Here is a 27,663-nt window from a genome sequence, read left to right on the forward strand (position 1 = left end):
GCTCAAACCCACAACCCCAAGATCAAGAGTCACACACTCCACCAACTGACCCAGCCAGGCACCCCAAAAGCAATTTATTTAGAGTGATGGGCAAGAATTTATTCATGGGTTCCAATGATGCCAACAAGGCAACAGATTACCAGACTGGATGGAAGCTTTTGTGGTTAGAGGTCAGCTAGATCTGGCTTCTAGCCCCACCTTATATAGATAATACACTGTGAGATTGAGAGGATTAAAGCTTAGCGTAATGTTGGACATAGTAAGTGTCAATAAATGTTCAATCTCTTTAAACAAATATTAAAATAAGTATCAGCTTTTCCCCTATACTCTCTTTCATTTCAGAAGTGAGAGAGAGTAAAGGGGAGCAGTCAGGCGTGGTCACCCTGATAAACTGAGACAATAAAAGTCCCCTCTGTAATTTTGTCTAAGCACAGACAAAAACAAGGTCACTGAGCCACACATGAAGCACCAAACATCCCCTTTTTTAGTTGAAATTAATGACTGCTATTTCTTCACTAAAATATAAAATTGCCTCTGCTTTCTGACAGTGTCCAGTATGGAACAACCCCCTACTTTCTTAGATGCCCCTTCCCCCACCAAAAGACTACACCAAAGCCCAAATCCTATAATAGATTGTTTCTAACACCATCTTACTGAGTTACCCCATGGTTCCCCATGGTGTGTGTTCTCCCTCCCTGCAATGAGTAATAAACCAGAGTTATTCAACTACAGGCATCCCTGTGGTCTTTGACTGAATGCCATTGACAGATGGGACAGTGAGATGGGAATAGTTTTAGTTTGTTTTATTATAAGAATGATAAATTCTACAGTGGCAGTAGGAGGGAAGAAGGGTGATAATTATTGAATAATACTGTGTCCTGGGCATTTTTCACTTGTTAATACTTTTGACCCTTATTATTCTCATTTGAGTTAGATGTGATCTCTTTTATTGACACAAAAGCTGAGGCTTATTAGAGTTGACCAAGGAGTGGGGCATGGCAGATGTGTTTGTCACTTAGAAACATGCAGGGGCTGAGAGGCTCATGACTTTTTATTTTTATTTTTATTTTATTTTATTTTATTTTATTTTTTAAAGATTTTATTTATTTATTTGACAGAGAGAGGCAGCGAGAGAGGGAACACAAGCAGGGGGAGTGGGAGAGGGAGAAGCAGGCTTCCTGCGGAGCAGGGAGCCCCATGCACGGCTGGATTCCAGAATGCCAGGATAATGACCTGAGCCTAAGGCAGACACTTAACGACTGAGCCACCCAGGCGCCCCAGGCTCATTACTTTTTATAAAGAAAGCCTAGCTAAAAGGAATTAAGTTACGTCTCCCCCTGCCATAGCTTCTCTTGTATGTATAGAACAGTGCTGGGCACCCGGGCCAGGATGCAGAGATCGTCTCTCTGAATATTTTAGAAACTTCTCTATTCCTCCTTCTCGGGAGGCACAAGCTCTTGGAGCAGCTGTTAGTTATGTCCTTGCTATTAGCACTTAAAATAGAAGATTACGGGGCGCCAGGGTGTTTCCATGGGTTAAGCGTCCCACTTATGATTTCAGCTCAGGTCATAATCTCATTTGTTGTGAGACTGAGCCCCATTGGACTCCGTGCTCAGCAGAGAGTCTGCTTGAGATTCTCTCCTTCTGCCCCTCCCCCTACTCTGCACGCGTGCTCCCTCTCACTTAAATCAATCAATCAATCAATCATCAATCAATCAATCTTTTTTAAAAATAGAAGGTTAGGAACCCTAACCCTAACCACACAAGGAACTCATTCAAACTACTGCTTCCCCAACTCAGACCACTGGATCAGAATTTATGGGGAGACTTTGAAATTGGTGTTCTTAACAAGTTGATCAGGTAATTCTGACACAGACCACTTTTAGAATCACCGCCTTAATGTAACTGACTGTCACATTCCTTGTTAGGCCTCCAAATTTCACACATCAAGTCTCAGTTGAGAGTCCCAACCTTCTGACCTCTCCGTCTTCCCTGACCTTTCTACTCACTAAATTACCCCAGCGCTCAGAGTCCACACCATCCAAGTCATGCCTGAGTATGGAGGCTGCTGGGGAAAACTCAGAACTGGAAAACAAAATGCACTTTCCTGACCAGCAACAGTGTCCGGGTGACCTTGATCTTTGATTCTGTCATTAGCAGTGTAAAGGAAAAATGATCTAAACCGAGCCTGGAATAGAGTTTTTTGTGTAATCCACTTCAGTCTGTTCTTCTGGGAAGCAATTAGGATTCTTGATAAAAGGCTTTCCGTTTTTTCTAATAAGCCTTAATAGTACTAAGACCTGGTATAGAAAACTAGCTACCTACACATCATTCGGCTAATGATTTTTACTCAACATTATTTTTCTTTTTATGCAATTAATCTAACCATCTTTTTTTCTGTAAATGTCTGCCAAGAGCAACATCTTAGTATTGGCCTGTTTCAGATCTTTTTCTGTGAAGATAATTTGGCATTAAACTTTCAAGTTCTTTTAATTAAATTTTCTGAAAAAATTTAATAGTAAAGATTATTGTACCTACCTCCCACTTATAAGCCATTAAGAAATTTGACAAATATAGATTCTCATAATGACATGAACTTTGCATTTGTTTTACATGGATAAATTGTATCTTTCCAAATGTATTAATGTCTCCTAGATAGAAGGGGTCATAAACACCTTTGAGTATTTCTACATGTCTCTCTACCTGTAATATTATAAAGAGTGAAATAGGTATAATAATGCCTATTTTACTCTTAACATTTTTCCCCCTAAAAACAATTAAGAGAACCTAAAAAGTTTTGTGTGATATTTATTTCATGAGAAGAGATTTGAAACAGGCCAATTTAACAATTTTGCCTCAGGCTCTAGAACATGTTTTTAGGATATATTGTGTATAAAATGGTGTATGGAGAGAGAGACTGGGGGGCCATTGATGAATGAGGAATTTTTCATTCATCAATCTGCCGAATTTTAAAAATTCTTGCATATCTTATCCAAATCCCATCTAAAGATTCTCTAAGTTAGGCCCCTGCATAGAATAAAGTCTATGCTAGATACAGTCACTGCTCTGCAAAGAGATTACAACCTAAGGAAAAGATAAGACCTGCATTAAAATAATCTTAGGCAGTGTGTGATAAATTATAAGAGTGCCATTGTACAGATGTGAAATAATAAGAAATACATACATTTGTCTCTGCCCCCAGTCCCTGACACAGGACGCCCTGACCCCATCTAAATTCCTAAGTGATAGGAGCACTAGGAGCGTCTTCTGTTTCATGGTGGTGATTCTGGGTGGGCTCCCAGATAGCCTCTGGGTGGGGACTGGTCACGAGAAAGACCAAATCCCAGTTAGAAGCTTGGAATTATCAGCCGCGTGCGCCATCTTTGAGAACGGGGAGAGGGGCTGGAAATGGAGTTAGTAATTGTTCATGCCAAATGAGGCAGTCTCCATAATATCCCAAGAGAAGGGGAGTAGGGGCTTTAGAGAGCTTTCAGGTTGGTGAACATATCCACACTGGGGGAGGGGAGGGATGAGAGCTCCAGTGCTCAGGGCCCCCACTCAGACCTTGCTTTATGTATCTCTTCATCTGGCTATTCATTTGTTCCTTTATCATATCCTTTCATAAACTGGTAAACCTTGAGGAAGTGTTTCTGTGAGGTGCTCTAGGAAACTTTGAAGCTTTCATTTCCCTCTGCAACATTGTAATTTTTTCAGTTGTCATCAAGCCTTCAACATAGTTCGCAGGCCAGCAAGCTACAGCCTCTGGACCAGGCACTTGTTTTTGTAAATAAAGTTTTTGACTGATCACAGATATTCGTTTACGTATTACCCGTGGCTGCTTTTGCATGACACCTGTAGAGTTGAGTAGTCGTGACAGAGATTGTACGGCCTCTGAAGCCCAAGATATTTATTATCCAGCCCTTCAAGAAAAAGTTTGCCAAAAAATTTGTTATGGATTCAAGTTAGTTGTGTTTGAGACGGAACCAGAGGCGGCTTGTCCACTTTCAGGAGTGAAGCCAACCAGAAAGGGTCAGAGGTGATCTGTAGATAGATCCCAGGGCAGCAATCAGATGAAGCACACACACTGCCTTGGGCTTATAAAACATGGAAGCACTGCCCCAAGTGTCCCAGAAATCCTTCGGGAGGGGACTGAGCATCCTGTCATAACTTAAGAAAGACCTTGAATGTTAAACACAATTGCGTTATTTTTTTGAGATCCCATTTATTAAGGTTTTGGGTTTTGGACTATATGTGGACTAACCTCAAACCCTAAGGAGATCCAGGGCTATGACTTTACCACAACCTCTAAACAGTTGAACAAATGGTGCTATTTAATGCAGCGTGACACTGCACAGGCATGCTCTATAATTACAACCCAAAGTGAAAAGTATGTTGCTATTTCCTTAACAGCATTTTTTAAAAAGATTTTATTTATTTATTTATTTGACAGAGATAGAGACAGCCAGCGAGAGAGGGAACACAAGCAAGGGGAGTGGGAGAGGAAGAAGCAGGCTCACAGCAGAGGAGCCTGACGTGGGGCTCGATCTCATAACGCTGGGATCACGCCCTGAGCCAAAGACAGACGCTTAACCGCTGTGCCACCCAGGAGCCCCTCCCTAACAGCTTTCTGAGGGGGAGAGGGAGTGAAGGCAGGGACGGAGGTGGGGTGCACTTTTTTGAATAAGGACATTTCAGGCATAACTCCAGACATGTACAGGACTATGCAGGCTTTTCATTAACACTTCTTAAATTTTTTTAAGTCTTAAGATTTAAATTTCCCCAGAGAAGTGAATGAATCACAAACCAGCTATCGTAGCCTGAATTTCTCTTTCAGAAAATGAAATGATTCCTGGATAGAGAAGAGAGGTACATTTGGGTCACAAGTCATTCTCTACCCCATGTAGCTGTGGGGAATCACCAGTGAATGGTGCTTGGATTTTGGCACCATCAATTGGCCAGGCAATGGAATTTAGGCTGAACTTCTTTATTAGGAAGCATAGTGATACCCTTAATTCTATTAGATCTGACTTTTGGATTGCCCGAGAAAGCCTACCATTTATGCATAGTATTCCGGCTGGTACAACCTCTTACCTGGCCTCAGCAGGAAGGGCTGAGATGCTGAGCATGCTGCTATTCCTTGAACAAAACATCACTCTCCCGTCACCCCATCCCATAGACTAGGTTATTGGAACATCTGTAACATGTGAATTAAATTAAACAAACTTCACTCTTTTTTAAAAAGATGACTTAATCCCCAGGAACTGCAATCTTTAGTTGACCAAGTATTTTGAAATCACAGTTGTGTCTAAAGTTGAAAAGAGAAGCAATTTTTGGCCTTGGCAACTGTTCTTAGAGCATTTTGGGTTCTAAGCCTTCAGTATCTATGACACATAATCTGCATGATGGTGTCTTCATCTTTTCGTTCATTCATTCATTCATTCATTCATATATCCATTCCAGAGATGTTGAGCACTTAGTATGTGACAAACATTGTCTCCAAATACAAAGATGAAAAAAAGGAAATCATATTTTTAAGAAAGAGATTTCTGCTTGGGTTAAGTTTGATTATGATTGTCATGACTAATACTATTGTAATCAAAAACAAGATGAGACAATAAGAATATTTGACTAATATTTTGACATAATTCATACTATATTTGAAGACACTTTGCAAAGTAATATCTCAGAAATTTCTGACTAATTACAGTTTTTTTTCTCAAAGTTATTACTTTGAAGGATATCAGCAATTTGTACATATTATAATCTTCTTTAATATATTTTTGACATGTTATTTTGGTCATAATGTGTTAACATCTATTATAGTGTTAGCACAGTGGCTTAGACAGAGTAGACATCCAATAAACATTTCATTGAATTTTAGATTTGGGAAGCGTCTTTAGGAATCAGCCCTGTGGTCCTTGACCTTAATTGGGTTTTGGACCCTTTGAAAATCTGATGAAATATGTGGACCTTTTTTCCCATTAAAAAATAACATAATTACATACATCAGATTTTTGCATACAGTTTTAGGGGATTGGTGGATTACCCTATGTATCATCCATCAACTCCTGCATATTCCATTTTATAATTGATGAAAATCATTCCTAGAATGGGGCTGGAAAATTATGGCCTTGAGGCCAAATATAGCTCATCTCCCATTTTTATTCTGCCTGTGAGCTAAGAATGGCTTTTACATTTTTAAATGGTTTTTTATTACCGTCATATTATCTTCAATTTTGCTTGTTGGCCCGGGAGACCTACACTATTTACTATCCAGTTCTTTATAGGAAAAATTTGCCAACCCCTGGCCTAGAATGGTTAGAAAATATTTTCTAAATCACTCAGCCAATTACTAGAAAAATAGAAGACTAGGATTCATACCATCTGATTCTTCATCTATTGGTCTTCTCATTACTCCTGTTAATCAGTTAAAATATTGAGTAATTGATTAATTTAAGCCCAATAAAAAAGAAAACAAGGAGTTGTAATTCTGGTTCTTAATAAAATTCCTTAGATAAATAATTATGCAGTTATGCAGGAAATTGAAATCCAGGAGTTAAGTGACCCATCCAAAATTATATTATAAATTTATTAAAGGAGCAATATTAAACCCTCAAACTCAAGTTATACATTACTGACTTTTTAAAAGTTTATATTATATTCTATTTCACATATTTGAAGTGTAATACTTCTTGTAAAAAGGAAATAAAGGTATAAAAGCTTAATATAAATTATTTGAACAGATGTTGTTCTTAACTTTTAATTGTGTGATTTTAAAGTTATTTTCAGATTCCTCCTGTTATGTAGTACTGCAAAAATAGGATGAAAAGAATTACATAACCATTATTACACGTCATTTTGAATGTATTTCTTTTAGACATTTCTAAGTACCTGATTACTGTTGATTGTTTTCTTCTATTGATTAGGGCTGCCAGAACAGTTTTAAATCATATGTGAGGATATTACTGGTAATAGAGTTTAAAGATTTTCATAATGAAAAAAAACACTTAAAATAGAAACATTTCAATAATGTGTAAATGCAATATCAAATGCCCTAGAGATCTCTATGATGGTTCTAGCCAAACTTCCTTTTTCCTTTGTCCGATTCTGAAACCACTTTTGTTCATATTTAACCACTTAGAAAAACTAGGTGTCACCTTCAGAGCAGTGTGTACTACGCAGGAAGATGTAGACAATTCTTTCTATAAAGGAAGAATTGTGGTCAGAGTAAATAAGCTAGCTTTTTACAGCAAGACTGAAAATTCTGAATTACAGCTTCATTGGCAAGTTTAGCATGCTCTTTTTACGCATACCTTCATTCCTGAGCCCCCCACCCCAGGTCTTCTGTACTTACCTGAAAAAGCTAGACTTCTCAAGGAGTTGCAGAGATGGGCCACCTGTCTGAATTCCATATAGGATTCTTTTCTAACAGTAAGCCCGCTTGGGTACTCCCATGGTCTGCGCGCACTTAAAAGGCCTGGCCAGTTCACTAAAGCAAAAAGGAAACCAAAGTGTTCTAAGTTCCGCAGAGTGTTAACAGCAACCACAAAACCTCAAGACTATTTCAAACACACTAGCACTGAAAAACCAACCTCTTAAAATGAAAAGTCCAGGTTGCAAAATGGCAGCAAGGCCAATTGCCAAGAAATACTAAGGTTTACTACTGTAAGAATCCATTTTTTAAAAAATTCAAACTGAATTTTGTAGATAATAGGGGAAAAAGTGATATTATCAAAAATGAAAAGGAGAGATAAACTATGTGTTGTGTTTGGGATGAAAGATTATACATATATAATATTTCCTTTAGAAAATGTGTGGAGTTGTTCTGTAGCTCCTTGGGGACCTAGCACTACTATTCTTATAATGCATTTTGGTGATTATATACATATGTGTGTGTGTATATATATATATCTGTCATTGATATATAATATTGACTATGAGAAGAGATGAGTATGTTTGTCCACAGCCTCACTTTTTAGACTCTTAACGTTATCTCCAAAAGAAGATATGCACACAGTCACAGAGATAAACAGGAAGTATTAAAAGAAAAATAAGTTCCTTGGGGCCCCTGGGTGGCTGTCAGTTGAGCATCCGACTCTTGATTTTGGCTCAAGTCATGATCTCAGGGTCATGGGATCTGGCCCTGTGTCAGGCTCTGGCTTCAGCAAGGAGCTGGCTTGAGATTCTCTCTCTCCCTTGGCCCCTCCCCCCACTTGCTCTCTCTCTTTAAAATAAATAAATAAATCTTAAAATAAAAGTTCCTCAGACTGCTCTAATTTGCCTATCATACAACACTATAGTATTCTATAAATATTATAATTATTGTGTAAATCACATGGTAATGTTGGATAGAAATCTGTGGGGTAAAATTGCTGATTTATTAAATATCAGCATTTTAAATATACTCCAATTTTTAGCTCTAATTTGACATTTCTGCATTAAAAAAATATGCAAGTATCAAACACACTGTCCCTGGGTTCTCTCTACTTTAAAGGCCCTAATCAGAATGATAATTTTGATAATTTGTGATGATTTCTGGTCTCCTATACAATGCTGTAGAATATGCTTAGTAAACATTCTGCAGTTTCTGTTTCCTATTGTTCCCATTTCTCATTTTGAGCATAATGTTATTAGTGCACCTGACTTTTCTTTTTTTAGTTTCAAGGGAAGGCCTCTTTGTCTGGGAAGTCTTCAGTTTCTGCAGGTGTGCACTCTTTGTGTTATAGGAGTAGAAATGTTATATGTGTCAAAATAACTCATGCTGGAGAAATTTTAGTTTTTAGTTGTGAGGGAAGACTGTTCCAGACAAACCCACCTGAGAACAACGAAAAAAATTGGATAGAATATGAAATCTATTGGTTTGAAGGCTATAGACAGCTGTCCAGGCAGTGAGAACCTGAAAAAACAAAATCCCCAGGGAACGGGAAGTACAAATGGTGGACCTGATTCTTTTTTTTTTTTTTTTAAGATTTTAATCATTTGCTTGAGAGACAGCGAGGGGAGGGAGTGGGGGGGGAGGGGAGAAGCAGATTTCCTGCTGAGCAGGGAACCTAACACCGGGCTCAATCCCAGGACCATGAGGTCATAACTTGAGCCAAAGGCAGATGCTTAACTGACTGAGCCACTCAGGCGCCCCAGTGAACCTGATTTTCAACTCTAGTTTTCACTCAAGGTATTTCTGATTTGTAACTGGTCACTGAAAGGCGGAGAAATTGAGCAGAAAGGGGTAGCTAGGAAGCCCAGAAGTGAATGACACCTGGTTTTTGGGCAAAATTAGAGTTCAGGGACCACTAAGTAGGTGGTGCCCTTATGGCCAAGCTTTCAAGTGGGCCGATTGTAGGACTACATCTTTGGAGAAGACGTGAACTAGAAATGCTGTGCCATCACAAGGTTAAAGCCCAGTTTCTAAGCAACTAAATTAGTTAGGTAAATAGATAATCACCAAATAGATTAGGGGATTCACCATCATCATAACAGCCTCCCTCCTACCCCAAGCAAAAGTAATATCTGGAGAATGATAACACTATCTAGTAAATTAGCTATCAAAATTTTTACATATAATGTTCAAGTTTCAGCAAATATATATATATATATATTTTTTTTGAAGATATAATTGGCTTTATGAAGTGACCCATGGATCAATCAGCATCCCATCTAACAAGTAGGGGGGAGTTCCTCAAGTTTCAATTAACATTAACAGGCGTGTCAGAAGATAAATCATGAAAAGAAACACAAAATAGAAACAAATGCATATAGAGATCCAAACTGAGGGACTTTATTTTATTTTATTTTTTTTTTTTAAAGATTTTATTTATTTATTCGACAGAGAGAGACAGCCAGCGAGAGAGGGAACACAAGCAGGGGGAGTGGGAGAGGAAGAAGCAGGCTCATAGCAGAGGAGCCTGATGCGGGGCTCGATCCCGGAATGCCGGGATCACGCCCTGAGCCGAAGGCAGACGCTCAACCACTGTGCCACCCAGGCGCCCCTAAACTGAGGGACTTTAAAATAACTGTGATTAATAGTTTGAAGAAATAAGGTGAAATATAGAGAATTGTATATTTTATTCTGGGATCTATCTTTTAAAATTCAAATGGAAATACTGAAACAGAAAAATAAAATAATTAAATTATTGATGGGGGCTAATACACAATGAGACATAGAAGATGGAACTAGAATAAGTCAGAAGAAAATATCAGATTGAAGAATAGAGGAGGGAAGAGAGGGTAAAAATTACATGAAATCACAAAGAAGACACAGGAAAAAGTTCTTGATATGTTCATAATTGATGTCCTAGAAAGAGAGAAGAGAAAGAACTAGGCAGAAGCAATATTTATTTATTTATTTATTTACTTATTAATTTTTCTATACATTACTCAGTGCTCATCGCTGTAAGAGTACTCTTTAATCCCTATCACCTATTTTACCTATCCCCTTACCCACTTCCCCTCTGGTAAGCAGTTTGTTCTTTTTTTTTTTTTTTTAATTTAAATTCAATTAATTAACATAGTGTATTACTAGTTTCAGAGATGGAGTTCAGTGATTCATCAGTCTTATATAATACCCAGTGCTTGTTACATCATGTGCCCTCCTTAATGTTCATCACCCAATTACCCCATCCCCCACCCCCCTCCCCTCCAGCAACCTTCAGTTTGCTTCCCATAATTAAGAGTCTCTTTTGGTTTGTCTCCCTCTCTGATTTCATCTTGTTTTATTTTTCCCTCCCTTCCCCTATGCTCCGCTGTTTTGTTTCTTAAATTCCACATATGAGTGAAGTCATGTGATAATTGTGTTTCTCTGACTTATTTCGAGAAGCAGTATTTAAAGAGGAAATAAAAGAAAGAATTATATAACCCCCTAATGTAATAATATATAAATGGGTGAGCAGTCAAAAACAGTTTTTTAGACTAGATGAAAAAAGTACACATGACTCAGTGTTGATTAAGAGATAAACCTAAAATACAACAACACAAAAACCCTGAAATAAATGAATGAAAAAAAATTTTGAGGCCAGTATAGCTGTGTTTTATATATTTATCAGATAAATTAGACTGTAAGGCAAGACACTTTATTGGCAATGAACAAAGGACATTTTATTATGATATAAGAGTTAATCTTTCCAAAACATTAAAGTTGTAAATTTGTTGCACTTAATAATGAGTTTCCAACTATATAAAGCAAAATAATGATGCAACTAAAAGGAAAATGGACAAATCCATTATCATAGGAAGGTTTTAACAGATGTCTGTTAGAGAGGCACCTGGGTGGCTCAGTCATTAAGTGTCTGCCTTCGGCTCAGGGCATGATCCCAGAGTCCTGGGATCGAGCCCCATATCAGGCTCTTCTGCTGGGAGCCTGCTTCTTCTCCCACTCCCCCTGCTTGTGTTCCCTCTCTCTCTAGTTGTCTCTCTCTCGCTGTCAAATAAATAAATAAAATCTTAAAAAAAAAAAACAAAAAACAAAACAGATGTCTCTTAGAAACTAATATCCCAAGCAGACAAAAATTCAATATAGGTATAGTAGATTTAAACAATGCAATCAATAAACTTAACCTAATTTACAAACCTTATACTCAGCAAATGCAAAATTCACATCAAATGCCAAGCCAATTAACCAAATAATGAATCTGAAAGATATCTTAAAAAATATCAAAAAAGTAAAATTTTACAATGTACGTCTTCTGACAACAGTACAGTTAGGCTAGAAATCAATAATGAAACAAGGTAATAATAAAAACTTCATGTTTGAAAAGCACTCAAACATACTTCTAAATAATTCAAACACTAGGGACACCTGGGTGGCTCAGTTGGTTAAGCGTCTGACTTCAGCACATGTCATGATCTCAGGGTCCTCGGATCCAGTCCCAAGTAAGGAATGTCTGCTTCTCCCTCTGCCCCTCCCCCCATTCGTGCTCTCGTGCTCTCTCTCTCTGTCTCTCAAATAAATAACAATCTTTAAAAAATTATAATAATTCAAATACGAAAAAAAATGAATACAAATGAAAATCAGGAAATATTTTTCTTTGAATTATAATGAAAATTCAACTTATCAAAACTTTTGGAACACAACTAAAGTCAAACTTAAATGCTTTTATTAGGAGTAAAAAGCTGAAAATAACCTCTTCTTCACTGCATCGCTGAAGATCCTGGTGTCAACATGGGCTAACACCTCGCCCGGTGTTACCAGTATCATAAGAACACGCGGTTCTTACAGAAGTCTCACTTTTGCACAAGTGTCCTGGACGCCAAGATCTGCATCTTGGACCTGGGGCAGAAGAAAGCGAAAGTCAGTGAGTTCTCACTGTGTGGCTACATGGTGTCAGATGAATATGAGCAGCTCTTCTTTGAAGCCCTGGAGGCTGCACACATTTGTGCCAAAATGTATGTGGTGAAAAGCTGTGGCAAAGATGGTTTTCACATCAGAGTGGAGTTCCACCCCTTCCACAGCATCCTTATCCACAAGATGTTGTCCTGTGCTGGAGCTCACAGGCTCTAAACAGGTATGTGGGGTGCCTTTGGAAAGCCCCAGGGCACAGTGGCCAGGGTCCACATTGGCCAAGTCATCATGTCTATCTGTACCAAGGTGCAAAACAAGGAGCATGTGATTGCGGCTCTATGCAGGGCCAAATTCAAGTTCCCTGGCTGCCAGAAAGTCCACATTTCCAAGAAGTGGGGCTTTACTAAGTTTAATGCAGACAAATTTGAAGACATGGTGGCTGAAAAGCGCCTCATCCCAGATGGCTGTGGGGTCAAATACATCCCTAATTGTGGCCCCATGGACAAATGGCAGGCTCTGCACTCATGAGAACCTCAGCACTGCCCCCTTCTTATTCATGCCCACCAATAAATCCTACTCTTGTCAAAAAAAAGCTGAAAATCAATCATCCAAGCATCCATTTCCACTAGTTAAAAAAATTAACCCAAGGAAGAACAAAAAGAAACAGATAATAAAAATAAAAACAGATCTCAGTAAAACATAAAACAAATATGTGCTAGAGAAAATAAATCTAAAAGAGGATTTTAAAAGACTAATGAATTTCATAAGTCCCTGGAAAGACAGATCAAGAAAAAAAAATGCACAAAATACCAATATCAAGAATGATTTTTATAAAGAAGGGGCTTAATTATAGATCCCATAGTTAAGAAAATGAAAACAAAAGGATATCATAACAATTTTGGGGTGATAATTTCAATGAAATGGTGAAATAATTTAAAAAGCCATAATTTACCAAAACTGCCAAAATGCCACAAGAAGAAATATAAAATGTAAATAGTTTATTTAATATCTAGTAAATAAATTGAGTCTGTAACTAAAATCCTTTGAGAGAAATTTCCATGCCTGTCAATTTTATTACTCAATTCCTCTAAACATTTAGAAATAAAATCAACCTTACATATACTATTCCAGAGCTCGGAAAAAGAGGAAAAATTTTCCAAGTTATTTTTTGAGGTCACCATAACTTTGACAGTAAATACTAGTAAGAACATTACAATAAAGGACCTAAGAGAGGCCAACTCTCATTTATATAGACAAAAAAACTTCTACCTAAAATATTAGCACAGAAAATCCAGTGATTAAAAAAAATGGTAATAGGGCTGCATGGGTGGCTCAGTCAGTTAAGCATCTGACTTTTGATTTCGGCTCACCTCAATACCTCAGGGTGGTGAGATGGAGCCCTGCCTCAGACTGTGCTCAGCAGGGAGTCCACTTGACATTCTCTCTCCCTCTCTATCTGTCCCTCCTGCCACTCATGCTCTCTCTCTCTCTCTCTCAAATAAATAAATAAAATCTTAAAAAAAGATGATAATATATTATGGCCAGGTGAGAATTGTTCCAGGAAGGCAAGATAGCATAACGTGTGCAAACCTAATGCAGTTCACCAACATAAACAGAATAAAGGAGAACACTCATATGATCATCTCAAATAGAGACAAAAAAATCTGTCAATAAAGTTCAACATCAATTCATGCTTTTATTTATTTATATTTTTTTAAAGAGAGAGAGAGTGTACACCCACGAGCAGGTGGGGGAGGGGCTGAGAAAGAGAGAATCTTAAGCAGACTCCATGCTCAGCCCGATGGGGGGCTCCATCTCACAACCCTGACATCATGACCTAAGCCGAAATCGAAAGTTGGATGCTTAACTAAGTCGCCCAGGCACTCTCATTCGTGATTTTAAAAAAGAAAGCTGACTAAGAATAGAAGGATATTTACAAAATCCTACAGCAAACATCATGTTTCATTTGGAAATATTGAAGGCTGTCCTCTTGATATCAGGGGTAAGTAAAGGATGCCTTCTGTCACTACTTCAATTCAACGTGGTATTCTAATCTAGCATCTATTCTAACCCAGTATGATGAGGCAAGACAATCAATAAAAGGTATAAATATTGTAGGGGTGGCTGGCTGGCTGGCTGAGTGGGTAGGTAGAGCATGTGACTCTTTTTTTTTTTTTAATGATTTTTTATTATATTATGTTAGTCACCATACAGTACATCCCCGGTTTCCGATGTAAGGCTCGATGATTCATTAGTTGTGTATAACACCCAGTGCACCATGCAATACGTGCCCTCCTTACTACCCATCACCGGTCTATCCCATTCCCCCACCCCCCTCCCCTCTGAAGTCCTCAGTTTGTTTCTCATAGTCCATAGTCTCTCATGTTTCATTCCCCCTTCTGATTACCCCCCCTTTCTTTATCCCTTTCTTCCCCTACCGATCATCCTAGTTCTTATGTTCCATAGATGAGAGAAATCATATGATAGTTGTCTTTCTCTGCTTGACTTATTTCACTTAGCATTATCTCCTCCAGTGCTGTCCATGTTGTAGCAAATGTTGAGAACTCGTTCTTTCTGACAGCTGAGTAATATTCCATCGTATATATGGACCACAACTTCTTAATCCAGTCATCTGTTGAAGGGCATCTTGGCTCCTTCCACAATTTAGCTATTGTGGACATTGCTGCTATGAACATTGGGGTGCATATGGCCCTTCTCTTCACTACGTCTGTATCTTTGGGGTAAATACCCAGTAGTGCAATGGCTGGATCATAGGGTAGCTCAATTTTTAACTTTTTAAGGGACCTCCACACTGTTTTCCAGAGTGGCTGTACCAACTTGCATTCCCACCAACAATGTAGGAGGGATCCAGAGCATGTGACTCTTGATCTTGAGGTTGTAAGTTCAAGTCCCATGTTGGGTGTAGAGACTACTTACAAAAAGAAAACCCTCAAAAAGTTATAAGTATTAGAAAGATATAAAACTGTCTCTATTTGCAAGTGACATGATTTTATACATAAAAATTCCAAAGAGTACAGACATACTAATAGAATAAATTTATTAATTTGACAAAGCAAATAGTTACGTGTTAATTTGCAAAAATCAATTGCATGTCACACTTGCAACACATAAGCAGAAAATACAATTTTTAAAATATCATTTAAATTAGCATTAAAGAACATCAAAATAATCAGAAGATCAGCAAATCTTCTATGTAGGACACTGTATAACACTGAGAGAATTTAAAAAGACCTCAATGAATGAAAGACTATACATTACTTTCAAATAAAAAGATTCAGTATTGTAGGATGTCAGTTCTCCCCCAAACTACCTATATTCAATGCATCTCTTTTTTTAATTTTAATTCCAGTGTAGTTGACATAGTGTTATATTCGTTTCAGGTGTACAATTTAGTGATTCAGTAGTTCCATATGTAACTCAGTGCTCATCAAAGTAAGTGTACTCTTAATCCCCTTCACCAGTTTCACCCATCCCCCCACCCTCCTCTCCTCTGAACCATCTGTTCTCTACAGTGAAGCATATGTTTTTTGTCTCTATTCAATGCACTTCTAATCAAAACTTGAACAATTTTGTTTCTGTGGAAGTTGACAGGCTGATTTAAATACTTGTATGATAATGTAAAGGAAAAATGTCAAAAACAATGACATATTTGAAAGATTTAAAATACCAGGTATTGGGGTCCTGGATGGCTCTGTCGGATGAGCATGTAACTCTTGATCTTGGGGTTGTAAGTTTGAGCCCCACATTGGGTGTAGATACTACTTAATAAAATCTTTAGAGAAATAAATAAAATTAATTAATTAAAAAATAAAATACCAGGTATCAAGATTTGTTTTAAATCTAAAATAATTTAGACAATATGGTATTAGCACAATAATACACAAAGAGACCAATAAGTAGTATAGAGTCCACAAACTAATCCACACATATATGGACACTTAATTTACAAAAAAAGGTGGCAATACAGAATAGAGGGAAATAATGATCTTTTCAACAAATGGGGCTGGGTCAATTGGATATTTAAATGAAAGAAAAAACAAATCTTGACTCATTACCTCACACTATACATAAAAATCAGTTCCAGATAGAAAGTTGATCTAAACGAGAAAGGTAAGATAAATAAGACTTCTGTAAATAACAAAGAGGAGTATCTTTTTGACCTTGAGATATAGAAGGAAATTTTTTTTTTTCCCTTAGGATACAAAAACCACTAATCATTAAAGAGATACTAGATAAGCTGAGCTGCATTGAAATAAGATTTTTATGCCCAGCAAGGACATCATCAAGAGAGTAAAAGGGCAAATCATGGGGTAGGAACAGATTTTTATAGTTCATAAATTGACAAAGGACTCATATCAAATATGGATCAGTAAGAAAAAGATAATACAGTAAAGTTAGTATATACAAATACACAAATAGGCAGCTTGCAAAATATTTCCCAATATTATCCCAATAATAGAGACAAAAAACATATTAGTAATTTGGGAACTGCAAATAAAAACTGCAATGGAACACTACTAACTATACACCAGATAGCTGAAATTTAAATAAAATTTAATACCTCACAATTAAAATTTAAAATTTAAATACAGTTTAATGACTCCAAATATCAAGTGTTGCAGAGGATATGGAGTAAATAGAATTTTCATACATTGCTAGAGGGAGTTGAAAAGTGGCACACTAAAGCTGTGTTTTTACGGCTGAACATACAAATGTCTCATGAACCAGCAGTTGCATTTAAAGATACATACCCAACAGAAAATGCATATGTGGGTGTACCAAAAAGTCACAGGAATGTTCCTAACAGCAGTATGTAGAGCAGTCCAAATCTGTAACATCCCAGAGGTCAATCAAAAATAACACATTACAGAAACAAAAGTGTGGAATGTGTAAGATTGCTCTTGCCATGAAAATGAAGTAATGCTACATGCAAAAACATGGATGAATTTTGTAAACATTGTATTACTGTATCATTCCAATTTTTGTATATGTGCTGCCAAAGAGAGCCCAACATTGTATTAATATAAAGAAGCCAGCCACAAAAGAAGTCATTGAGGGATTACATTTATGCAAAATTTAAATACTGACAAAACTGATACAGGATAAGTAACAAGTAGGAGCGGTGACTGAAAGAAGGAGGGCTTCTATGCTATCTCTTGATCTGGGCGGTGGTTCCTCAAATGTGCTTGCTTTGTGGTCATTCATCTGGTGTTAACCTTACAATTTTTGCACTTTTCTGTCTATAGATTTTACTGAAAGAATAAAAGTTTATTTTTAAAAGTGACCCATACTGGAAATGCAGTGCTATAAGTTATTTAACGCTAACTATTTTCACAGTTCTATTTTTTCCAAATAAGACTTCCGCCAACATTCTCTTTTCTTCCTTGAGGCTTCAGATGGAATGTTCTCCTTTTCCAAATTACTTGCATGCTACTGATCCTTTTCCTAGGTTTGATGCTAACACATCCTCTTCCTCCCTTTGAAATATGTTTGGCCAGTGCTTCATCCCCAATGAAGTAAGTGCCAAAACAATTAGCTCCCAAATCCAGTTTAGGAGCTCATTTAGAACAAATTTGCATATGGCATTTATGAGCTTCCTTCTCTTACCTATTGAATCAATATGCAAAGTAAACTCTATTTGAACCCTGCTGCAGATATTCAAAATCATCTTAAGCACATAAAAGGAGTGATTTCCAATATTGGGACCCTGTGTAAAAGTGAGGCTGGTGATGATATCATGTCAAGTATTTAAAGAGCAGGGGAGGGATCTGTGAAGCTCAGAATCTCAGTGTTTGAAGATACACACTATTACTGGAAACACCCTTCCAAGTAATCAATCATCCAGTCTGCCTTCTCATCTTGTGACAGTACTGACATTTAAAGTGACTCATTGCTTACTAGCTGAAATGTCGTATCCTACTACCTACCCATATCCTCAATTCCCCCCCTTATAGCCACAGAGAAAACGCTTCATCCCTTTTCTGCACAATAGCCCTGCAAGTACCTGGTGACATTTGCCTTGTCCAGTCTTGAGTCTTCTCTTCTCCAAGCCTGGGGCTGTGATCTGTTAAAAGAATACTCATGTGGTGCGACTCTGAGTTCCTTCACACTCTTGGCCTCTCTGCTTTCAATACCCTTCAGTTTATTAAATTCTTTCTTCTTAGGGGTTCATCCAGATCTGCAGCAAATGCCTTTAGTGTGCTCAGACCTGTGAAATGATATCTCTTTATGTGCTGCTTTTTTTTTATTTAAAGAACTGCCTCCGTATCTCCTCCCATCCTGTGTTTTGGAACCAAGAGAAGACCTGTGCATTGATCTTTAGTAAGTTTTATTTTGGTGCAGGGTTTTTCAGAACTTCTTAGATCCTAAATCTGACCACTACATCTTTATTCAAGATGTCCAATAGAACAGAACTGAAGTTCAAGGTCTCAACCCATCCAAAAGTTTCCATTTGAGCACCAGTCTATTCATGAGTGTCCTGCGGGAAAGTTATTCTCCAAATATCATACAGCCTGTGTTTCCAGAATGTCGACGTTGTCAACAGAGACCTTGCAAATGCCTGGATGAAAACCACGTGTCTGTGTCAATGAATATTGTTCATCTTCATTCTGGTAACCTATACAAGATATCCCTGTCATAACTTAACTTTCCAGCCACAGGAATTAGGATGTGGACTCTGCAGTCACAGTAGAATGCAAATTGGAAATTCAGCTGCATTCAAGTTTCTCACTTTAACTAGTAAACTAGGTGTCCTTAGACCACATAGACTCAACTGAGCCTCATTTTACTAATTAAGACAAGGGGCTAATGGCTGTGCCTCCACCGCAGAATTTTTAAAAATTTGCTTGTTTTATGATTTGTGTGACCTTTGTCTAAAGCAGTACTTTCCCTTTAAGGTATTCCATAAATTTCAAACTCCACATATAGAATGTTCTGAAACAGAGACCGTCAAACATCCTCTTCAGTGCAGAGGCCCAAGATTTTCACCATTTAATGCATCCACACACTATATTTACTTAAAAAAAAAAATTGTCACCTGTAAAGAAATACTGTTGCAAGGGATGGTGACGATGATGACAACAATAATGATGATGATGATGATGATGTCCTGATCTACAAACTGGGGCTCCACCCTGAAGTGAAGTGTTGCTAGAATAACTGATGTCACTCACTAGGCTTCCTCCAGAGTATGAAGTGTTCTATTTATATGCATGTTAGGATATTATAAAGTATTTTACGGTAGTTGCTAGGGTTGACAAATGAATTTTATGGAGGAACCTCGAATCTATACTTCCCCTCAGCAAAGGACTAGATTCAAGGCTAATGTAATTTTCAGGAAACAAGTTTTACGGTACTATTTTTAAAGCACAGCTTGTTTTCCTAGAAGCAGAGCAGGAGCCCCTGCACTTTGGGAGACCACCTCCTATTGAGAAGAAATCTAATGATATAACTTACGAAGTCTTACCACATGGGGGAAGAATTCCAATCTTCCATGTGTTTATTCACCAGTAATTTACATACATATAGATCTAGTAACTGAAATCACCAGGCAAAAACCTTTATTCCAGGTTAAGCCAGGCCAGCGCCTAATTATAAGCTTCAAGCATCCTGGTCCTGTTTACAGAAATAGTCTTAGACATTTTCTCTTGACCTTCACCTTAATTTCTTTGCTTACCTTCCATTTCTACATCCACCTAGCTCTTGACTCTTTTGCTTTGTCTCCCATTAAGGACCCCCTGCTTGCTTTTTGTAGTTAAGGGTGGATTTGACTTCTTTTGTTCCAGGTAGCCTCCCCACCTGATTGAGCCCTAGCTTGGAACTCATCATCCCTGATGGCTTCCTTGGTTTCTTAACACTCACTCCTCAAGTGAGAGGTTCACCGTTCTGAGAATGGCCAGTTCTTGCCAGAGAAACTTAAGAGACAGTTATAGTGGGTCTTTACTTTAGCTGCCCCTAAAGTTTCATTTTAATTACAAAACAAAAAAAAGTCATCCCATATTTTCCTGTTTACTCAACACGTATGTATGTCTCAGTCCTTATTTGGTTACTGTACCTTTACAGTCATTTTTTTCTAGAGGATTAATTAATTAACTAATTAACTGAAAGTTTTATTTATTTGAGAGAGAGAGAGAGCACGCATGCAAGCGGGTAGAGGGGCAAAGGCAGAGAGACCGAGAATGTCCAGCAGACTCCTTGCTGAGCGCAGAGCCTGACATGGGGCTCGATCCCACTACCCTGAGATCATGACCTGAGCCGAAATCAAGTGGGATGCTTAACCGACTGAGCCACCCAGGCGCCCCTTAGGGAATGAATTTATTGATATACTCAGCAAATGCCTATTGTACCATTGTACTTACGTACCTAATAGCATAGCTCCAGAAGCTGCCTATTAGTTTGATTCTACCTTTCTGGGGAACTTGTCTCTGCTTATACAACACCATAGGCCTCATCATACTGGTCAGCACTCTGCTGGATGATATCGCTTTATTTTTGAGTTCCCTTTGCCTTGGTACACAAGTCTTCCCATTCACACACAATCTCTCATTTGCTATCGTTCCCAACTTGTGAATAAAAACCTTGATTTATCTACCATAATAAAGTCATATGTTTAAGTCAATATCCATATTTTGCTTATAATTTAACAGAAAATGAAGTCTATGAAATTAGGGACTATGATTTATCTACAATGAGTGTTCTTAGCACAATAGCACAAAACACTTTGCATATGCTCAATAAATGTTTGCTTAGACAGTAGATGGATGGATGGATGGATGCTTAGAATGTGCCAGGCTGATATTAAGAATTTCATTTAAATAAATAAGCCCTGGAGATGTGATGTACAGCATGATGAAAACAGTTAATATTATATATTTGAAAGTTGCTAGAAGAGTAAATCTTCAAAGTTATTACAAGAAAAAAAACTTGTAACTCTGTTTGATGGATGTTAACTAGAATTATTGTGGTGATAATTTCACTATATATGCAAATGTTAAGTCATTATATTTTACACCTGAAACCAACATAGGGTTATATGTCAGTTGTATCTCAATTAAGTAAATAAATAAGAATTTCATAATTTTTAAAATATTATCCCCTCAGCAATTCTTGTAGAAGTCATTAGTCTCATTTTATAGATGGGAAAGAAAACTCAGAAATATTGTGGTAACTTTCCTAAGACTGTTGTTAATAAATACTGTGATAACTTGGTATTATGTTAGAGGTGCATTAATGATTATGATTAATAATCCTATTAGCTAGCATCTGTTGAATACTTATGCCTCCAATAAGTATTTTCCTCACATTATCTTATATATTCCTCAGGGAACCCTGTAAGATAGGGCCATTATTATGTCCATTATGTGTGTAGTCTTCAGTGTCACATCCAAACGTGTCCTATCTGTGCATGACCATTGAATTGAGAGGTGTGGAACACTATATTTTCACTCACTCACACTTCTCTCTCCATGGCCAATACAGAAATTGGAGCTTACAAAGAACCTCTGCTTCTGCTTTCCTGGAAACGAAGTAAAATCAGTAAATGCCTACAGTTGCTCCTCCAGTTCCCCATTACTAGAAAGATAGTCATCCAGATTGCTAAACTGTCATCACTAAATTAATTTGAATCTATCTCCCATTAATGATAGGGATTAGGATAGGACTGCAAGGTTTTGACATGCTGTGGTAATATTAAATATATAACTATATATTTGTTTTCTCTTACATGTCATCTCAGGCAATTAAATAGTTAGCTAAATGGGGTGTTTTTATAAGAAAACTCAGCTATGAATTGGGTTCATCTAATATCATTCCTCATTTTATTTATTTTTTATTTTTAAATTTTTTATCAAAGTATAATTGACATATAACATTCTATTAGTTTCGGGTATACAACATAATGATTTGATATTTGTACATATTGTGAAATGATCACCATAAAAAGTCTAGTTAACATCCTTCCCCATACATAGTTACAAAAGTGTTTTTTTCTTGTGATGAGGACTTTGCAGATTTACTCTCTTAGCATCTTTCAAACATGCAATACAGTATTATTAACAATGGTCACCCTTTATTCTTAGATTGACTCTCTTAATTGAGTCTGATGGTTCTCATAGGGTTTCTTCACTTTTTATTAAACTGATAAGAACAGATACTACACTTGATCTTAGCCAAAAGGCCGAGAAGCAATTCTTCACTTTTTAAAAATTTAATTCTCTCTCCTTTTCCACCTGAATAACTTTGAAATTCCTATCCTCCAGGTTGTTTATTCTCTTTTTTCTTCTGATCTGTCCTATTCCCAGAGCTTTCTAATGCATTCTTCATCTTATCTATTGACTCCTTCAGTTCCAGAATTTCTGTTTTGTGGGGTTTTTTTTTTAATTTCAGTCTCTTTGGTACAGTAGTCCTTCTGTTCATTGATTTTATTCTTAGGTTTATTGAATTAATTGCCTTTCTGCATTTTCTGTAGTTTATTGAATTTCTTCGTAACAGCTATTTGAGGATTTTTGGTTTTGTTTTTTGTTTTAAAATTTTTTATTTGAGTATAGTTGACACACAATGTTACATTAGTGTCAAATGTACAACATAGTGATTCAGCATCTCTGTGAGATATGCTATGTTCACAAAGTACAGCCACCATCGTTACCATAACGCTATTACAATCTCATTGACTCTGTTCCCTCTGCTGTGCCTTTTATTCCTGTGACCTATTCATTCCATAACTGGAAGCCTGTATCTTGTACTCTTCTTTCCCTATTTTGCCCACCCCCACCTCCCTTTCCTCTGGCAACCATCAGGTTCTTCTCCATAACAGCTATTTTGAGTTCTTTATCAGTTAGATTGCAGTACTCCATGTCCTGAATAATCATCATCTTCTTTTTGTGATGCCATATTACTATGACTTTTCATAGTGTTTCATGAAATGTGCCTCTGCTGTCACATTTAAAGTAGCAAATTCCTTTCTTATTTATGGAAGGCTTCATTTACTTTGATTCTAACAGTTCAGGAGGCGGGCAATCAGAAGCCTTTCTTTTCATTTCCAGAAGGTGGTGCTATAGCACAAGTTTTTGGTTCTCTTACAGCCCTGACTGTGCTCTGCACCCTTCCACTTGCCACTTCTTCTGCCAGAGGTAGCCGCTGCCAGCTGCCACGCCGCCACCAGCACAATCCCAGCATGTTGCAGTGTTGGCTCTCAGGAGTGGGGCTGCCTCACCCGTTCCTTCCTTTCCTCTGACTCCAGAACTGTCTGTGTCTCACTCCAAAGACTTGTCAGGTTCTCCCATCAGGAGGGCTGGTCCTCCACAAATTCTCTATTTCCCATGAGTGCCCAGTGGTATACTCTCCAGATTACCTTTCTCCTGATAGCAGCAAGTGGGGGTGGGCCATGCTCAGACTCCCTTGGGTACATGGTGTCCTCTGAGGTCCTCCTGACCCACTTTTGGATGCACACGTGGGTGAATCTCCCAGTTGTCCTGGTGTACTGTGTAGAGGCACTTTTGTTCATTTCTGATGCCCAGTTAGTTGTAAATCAAAGGGGAGGGGGAGAAAAGGAACAACCCACACTGCCCTGATGCTGACCTCACTCTCATCCAAAACTTTCCTTTGAAGAGCGATGGCCCTAGGGTAACTATTTTCTTGGTTTGCTCAGAACTTGCCTAGTTTTAGCATGGACATCCCACATTCCAGAAAACTCCTCAGTACTCAGCAAGCGGGGATGTTGAGGCACCCTGCATGTCCGTTCAGACAAGCCTCTAAGATCTGATCCCAGCTCCACACAAAACTGGAGCTCCATGAAAACCTATCAGTCTACAACTCTGTTCTCAGATAAGTCACATTTCTGTTTATTAAATATTCCACCTTCTTTGAAAATACAAATCTAAATGATATTTCTCGGTCCTGGTCAGCCTTTATCCTGATGGTGATGGTGCGGAAAGGGTAGTCGCTCACCAGCTTGGGTGGGACTTGTGAAAAATGACGCTCATTATGTCAGGGTTCCGGCTGCAGGCCAGGGTGCATCTCCTCAGGGGTGCGCACTGGTCTCTGACCAGCGGACGCTGCGTTACAACCATGTACACGTACAGAAGATGAAACCCCCTGGAGCTGTGGTGCCGACGGACGGGGATACCTATGGGCACACCCCATAACATGGCCCGTGTCTCTGGCGGTTACACAGTAGTGACCCCAGCAGGCTTTAGGATCTTTCCTGGATGGACTCACAACAAAGGTTACTTGAGTTTGAATTTTGTCCGCACTGATGCACTCATTCATATTTTGTAGCACATTCACCACTCTTGTGCCCTCATTTGAATGAGCATCTTCCAGAAGCTTGTGTCATGTTATGGGATGCTCTAGGTAGGGGTCAGAAAACGTTTGCTGTAAATGGCCACATTGTACATATTTTAGGCTTTGAGGGCCCTATGAGCTCTGCCACAACTACTCAAATCGGCCGTTTTAAGTCAAAAGCAATCATAGACAATATACAAATGGCTGTCTTCTAATAATACTTTATTTATAAAAACAGGGAGCAGGCCAGATTTGGCCTGTGGGCTGTACTTTGTGAACTTCTGCTATTAACAGAAACAAATTATAATTAGTCACGGGGTTCTAGAGCAACAAATGTTGAAGCAAATCTGGAGAGTGTCATATAAGATCCAGTTTTATCCGTCTTCAGACCACTAAAGATCTCAAATCATTGGAATCTTGATCCAGTTGTTAAACTTTTTTTTTTAAGATTTTATTTATTTTTGCATGCACACAAGAGAGAGCAAGAGAGACCACGAGCGCACAAGTGGGGGTGGGGAGGGGCAGATGGAGAAGCAGAATCTCTGCTGAGCAGGGAGCCTGATGCAGGGCTCGATCCCAGGACCCTGAGATCATGACCTGAGATTAAGGCAGACGCTTAACTGACTGAGCCACCCAGACCCCCATCCATTTGTTAAACTCTTTGGGCCACTTCAGACATTTCAGTAAAGCACTGCCATTCTTACTTGTTGCCCAGGAACTTTGTGGGAGAATAGGTATAGATATTTTGAAATTCATCTGATTGAAAAAAAAAAAAGTTTTTCTCTGGACTGTCTTTGAGTATATAAACTGGACAGGACCTCTAGTTTAAAATGTTTTCCAGAATAAATATCTCATCTGAATGCTGGTCTTAATATTTTTCAAATTCCTCTTTTAACTTAAAGACGCTTGTCTGTTCACCGAGTACATAGCGGGCTTCATAATTGTTCTTGCTAGCCACAGTGCATAAAATCTCCCAGCTCCTCAGAAATTTGCCTGAGTGATTACAGATTGCTTGGAAGTATGAGTGCCCATAGCCCATTATAATCTTGAAGGACACTTTGTTCTGAAATGAATTTTAAGCTGTATGCTCACTCATTTTAAATTTTAGGGTCTCATTAAGCCAGTCAACAATTCTTACCTTAACTGAATCATTACATACAAAATGATCTCATTAAATATAGGCTTTTAAAAACTTACACTTTCAAAGATTTTGAAACCTATCCCCTAATCAATTTCCCATCCCTTTCCTCAAGATGTACCAAAATAAAGTGACCCCTATTTTGGCTACCCACAGGTCCCCAGAATAGTAAATCTATTTTCATACTGTCTGTGCCGTAGTCATTTTAGAGAACTTTGCCATAAGAAAAAAAAAATTACCTTCATTCACATAAGCCAAGTCTAGGGAGAAATCTCATATTTATCACATCAGAGAAAGTTCTTGCAGATAAGACCTATCTTGGGGACATAGTTCAGACAAGTCTCTAAGTTGGCAGGTAGCTCACTGGGGACACACGCATTCGAACCAACTCTGCTTTAATGATCTTACATAATACTCCCATAACATCTGCAGAGGCATCACCAGGGTATGAAATTGTGGCAAACTTTTCTATGAGTTTTTCATGGTATAAACAGTCTAGAGTTGCTATCATAAAATTAACAGTTTCTCTAATAAAACACAACATCTGCATTTTATATCCCACTGTGAGTTATCAGCCCCAGCCAAGATTTTGAGTTTGCCTCCCCTTCCTCAATAGGTACCAGGTACAGGAAAGCTATTCTAAGTTCCAGATTATATAGATTATACATACAGCCATCCACCAGAAGATATTTAGAAATAACCCATATCCAGGAGGCCTTTCACATCCATCTCACACATCGCTTCACTGGTCTAAGAAAAGAATTTTGAACAGTAGATGGTGGAGGCTGATGGTCCCTTCACATTGGCAAACAGATTCATACCCTTATTCTCTTAGACATAAAACCTAACATAGAGAAGGAAATAACATGAAATAAAATGAATTTCTATGAAATACAAAGCCAACCCTAGTAATACTAAAACCCACCCCGACTGGAGTCTCAAACCCCTACTTGGCCTTCAGCTCCCCAAATGCAAAGCGAATACTAGCTTTGCTGGTGGTAGCAATGCCCCAGATAACAATTTTTTTCCATAAGGTCAGAGCCAACCTCTGCCAACCATGTCGGCCTACTGTTTTCTCTGTCGTGAATTCTGGGAGATTTCTCTTTCAATCTCTTAGACCACTAATTCGTGTTTTAATCATGTCTACTTTGCAATCTACTGTTTTCTTTTAAATTTCCAAGAACTCTGTCTTGATTTATAACAGCTACAAATCCTCTTTTGTTAATTTTTGTTGTTGTTTCCCCCCATTAACTCTGCATCCTTGTGTATTTCTTGTGTTTTCATGATATCAGTGCCTCTGTTTCATGTTATTAGTTTTCTTGAAATATTTGAAAATTTAAAACTCTATGTCCCTATTTTTAGTGAGGGTTTAGACTTAAAGCTCTATTGGTTACAAGTCTATTTTCATTCCCAAAGAAGAATTCTTATTTCCCTGCTCTGACTAGAAGTCCTGGCTATGGACTAGTAGTGTTTATTGAGAGGGGGGTGTGGGGATGAGGCGGGGCCGAGTGCGGAAGCCTAAGGGAATAGAGTAAGGGTCCCCATTTCTATTACCCAGATGCTTCTCTGAGAGTCTCTGTATCAGAAATGTCTCTGCAGAAACTCATTCTTGGCTTTAATCCAGGGATAAAGACTGGTGTCTACTGTTCCTTTTCCATTTTTAATTCCCGGCTGTCCCCCAAAGCTGCAGCCTTATCTCTACTTTGCTTTGCCTTTTGGTCCATTCCAGAGTCTCCCCAGGGCTCTTCCTGGTGGGCAGTGTGAGCAGAGAAGAAGCAGGCTCAACTAGCCTAGCTATTTTGAAGGAAGACCTTTAATGAACTACCTTGATGGTTGTCTTATTTGCATTTGTTGAATCTGACTTTAAAATTTGTCTTTGGAGGGGCATCTGGGTAGCTCAGTTGGCTAAGAGACTGCCTTTGGCTCAGGTCATGATCCCAGGGTCCGGGGA

At 38.2% G+C, this 27,663-nt stretch overlaps 2 protein-coding genes, 1 long non-coding RNA gene and 1 other non-coding gene across 4 annotated transcripts in view; 2 read left to right on the forward strand and 2 right to left on the reverse strand.

The window, feature by feature from the left end:
• GPR141 (G protein-coupled receptor 141) overlaps positions 1 to 7,480 on the reverse strand; it is a 39,179-nt gene extending 31,699 nt beyond the window's left edge. Inside the window, exon 1 of the mRNA XM_045792854.2 lies at positions 7,355 to 7,480. The gene's annotated coding sequence lies outside the window, so the exon portion shown is untranslated. The remainder of the gene's footprint in view (positions 1 to 7,354) is intronic.
• Positions 1 to 27,663, forward strand: part of LOC148110369 (uncharacterized) — a 117,206-nt gene that overhangs the window by 47,620 nt on the left and 41,923 nt on the right. The gene's annotated exons all lie outside the window — the stretch shown is intronic.
• LOC123789066 (large ribosomal subunit protein uL16-like) lies at positions 11,335 to 13,588 on the forward strand. Its single transcript, XM_087860629.1, has one exon. The coding sequence runs from the start codon at positions 12,500 to 12,502 to the stop codon at positions 12,800 to 12,802; it is 303 nt and encodes a 100-aa protein (XP_087716755.1). The 5' UTR covers positions 11,335 to 12,499; the 3' UTR covers positions 12,803 to 13,588.
• LOC123789705 (U2 spliceosomal RNA) lies at positions 22,299 to 22,481 on the reverse strand. Its single transcript, XR_006778875.1, has one exon. It is a non-coding gene; the product is annotated as a U2 spliceosomal RNA (small nuclear RNA).

The sequence above is a fragment of the Ursus americanus genome, chromosome 3, assembly GCF_024610735.1.
Source record: "Ursus americanus isolate L20-20 chromosome 3, mUrsAme1.1.p, whole genome shotgun sequence".
Lineage (NCBI taxonomy): Eukaryota > Metazoa > Chordata > Mammalia > Carnivora > Ursidae > Ursus > Ursus americanus.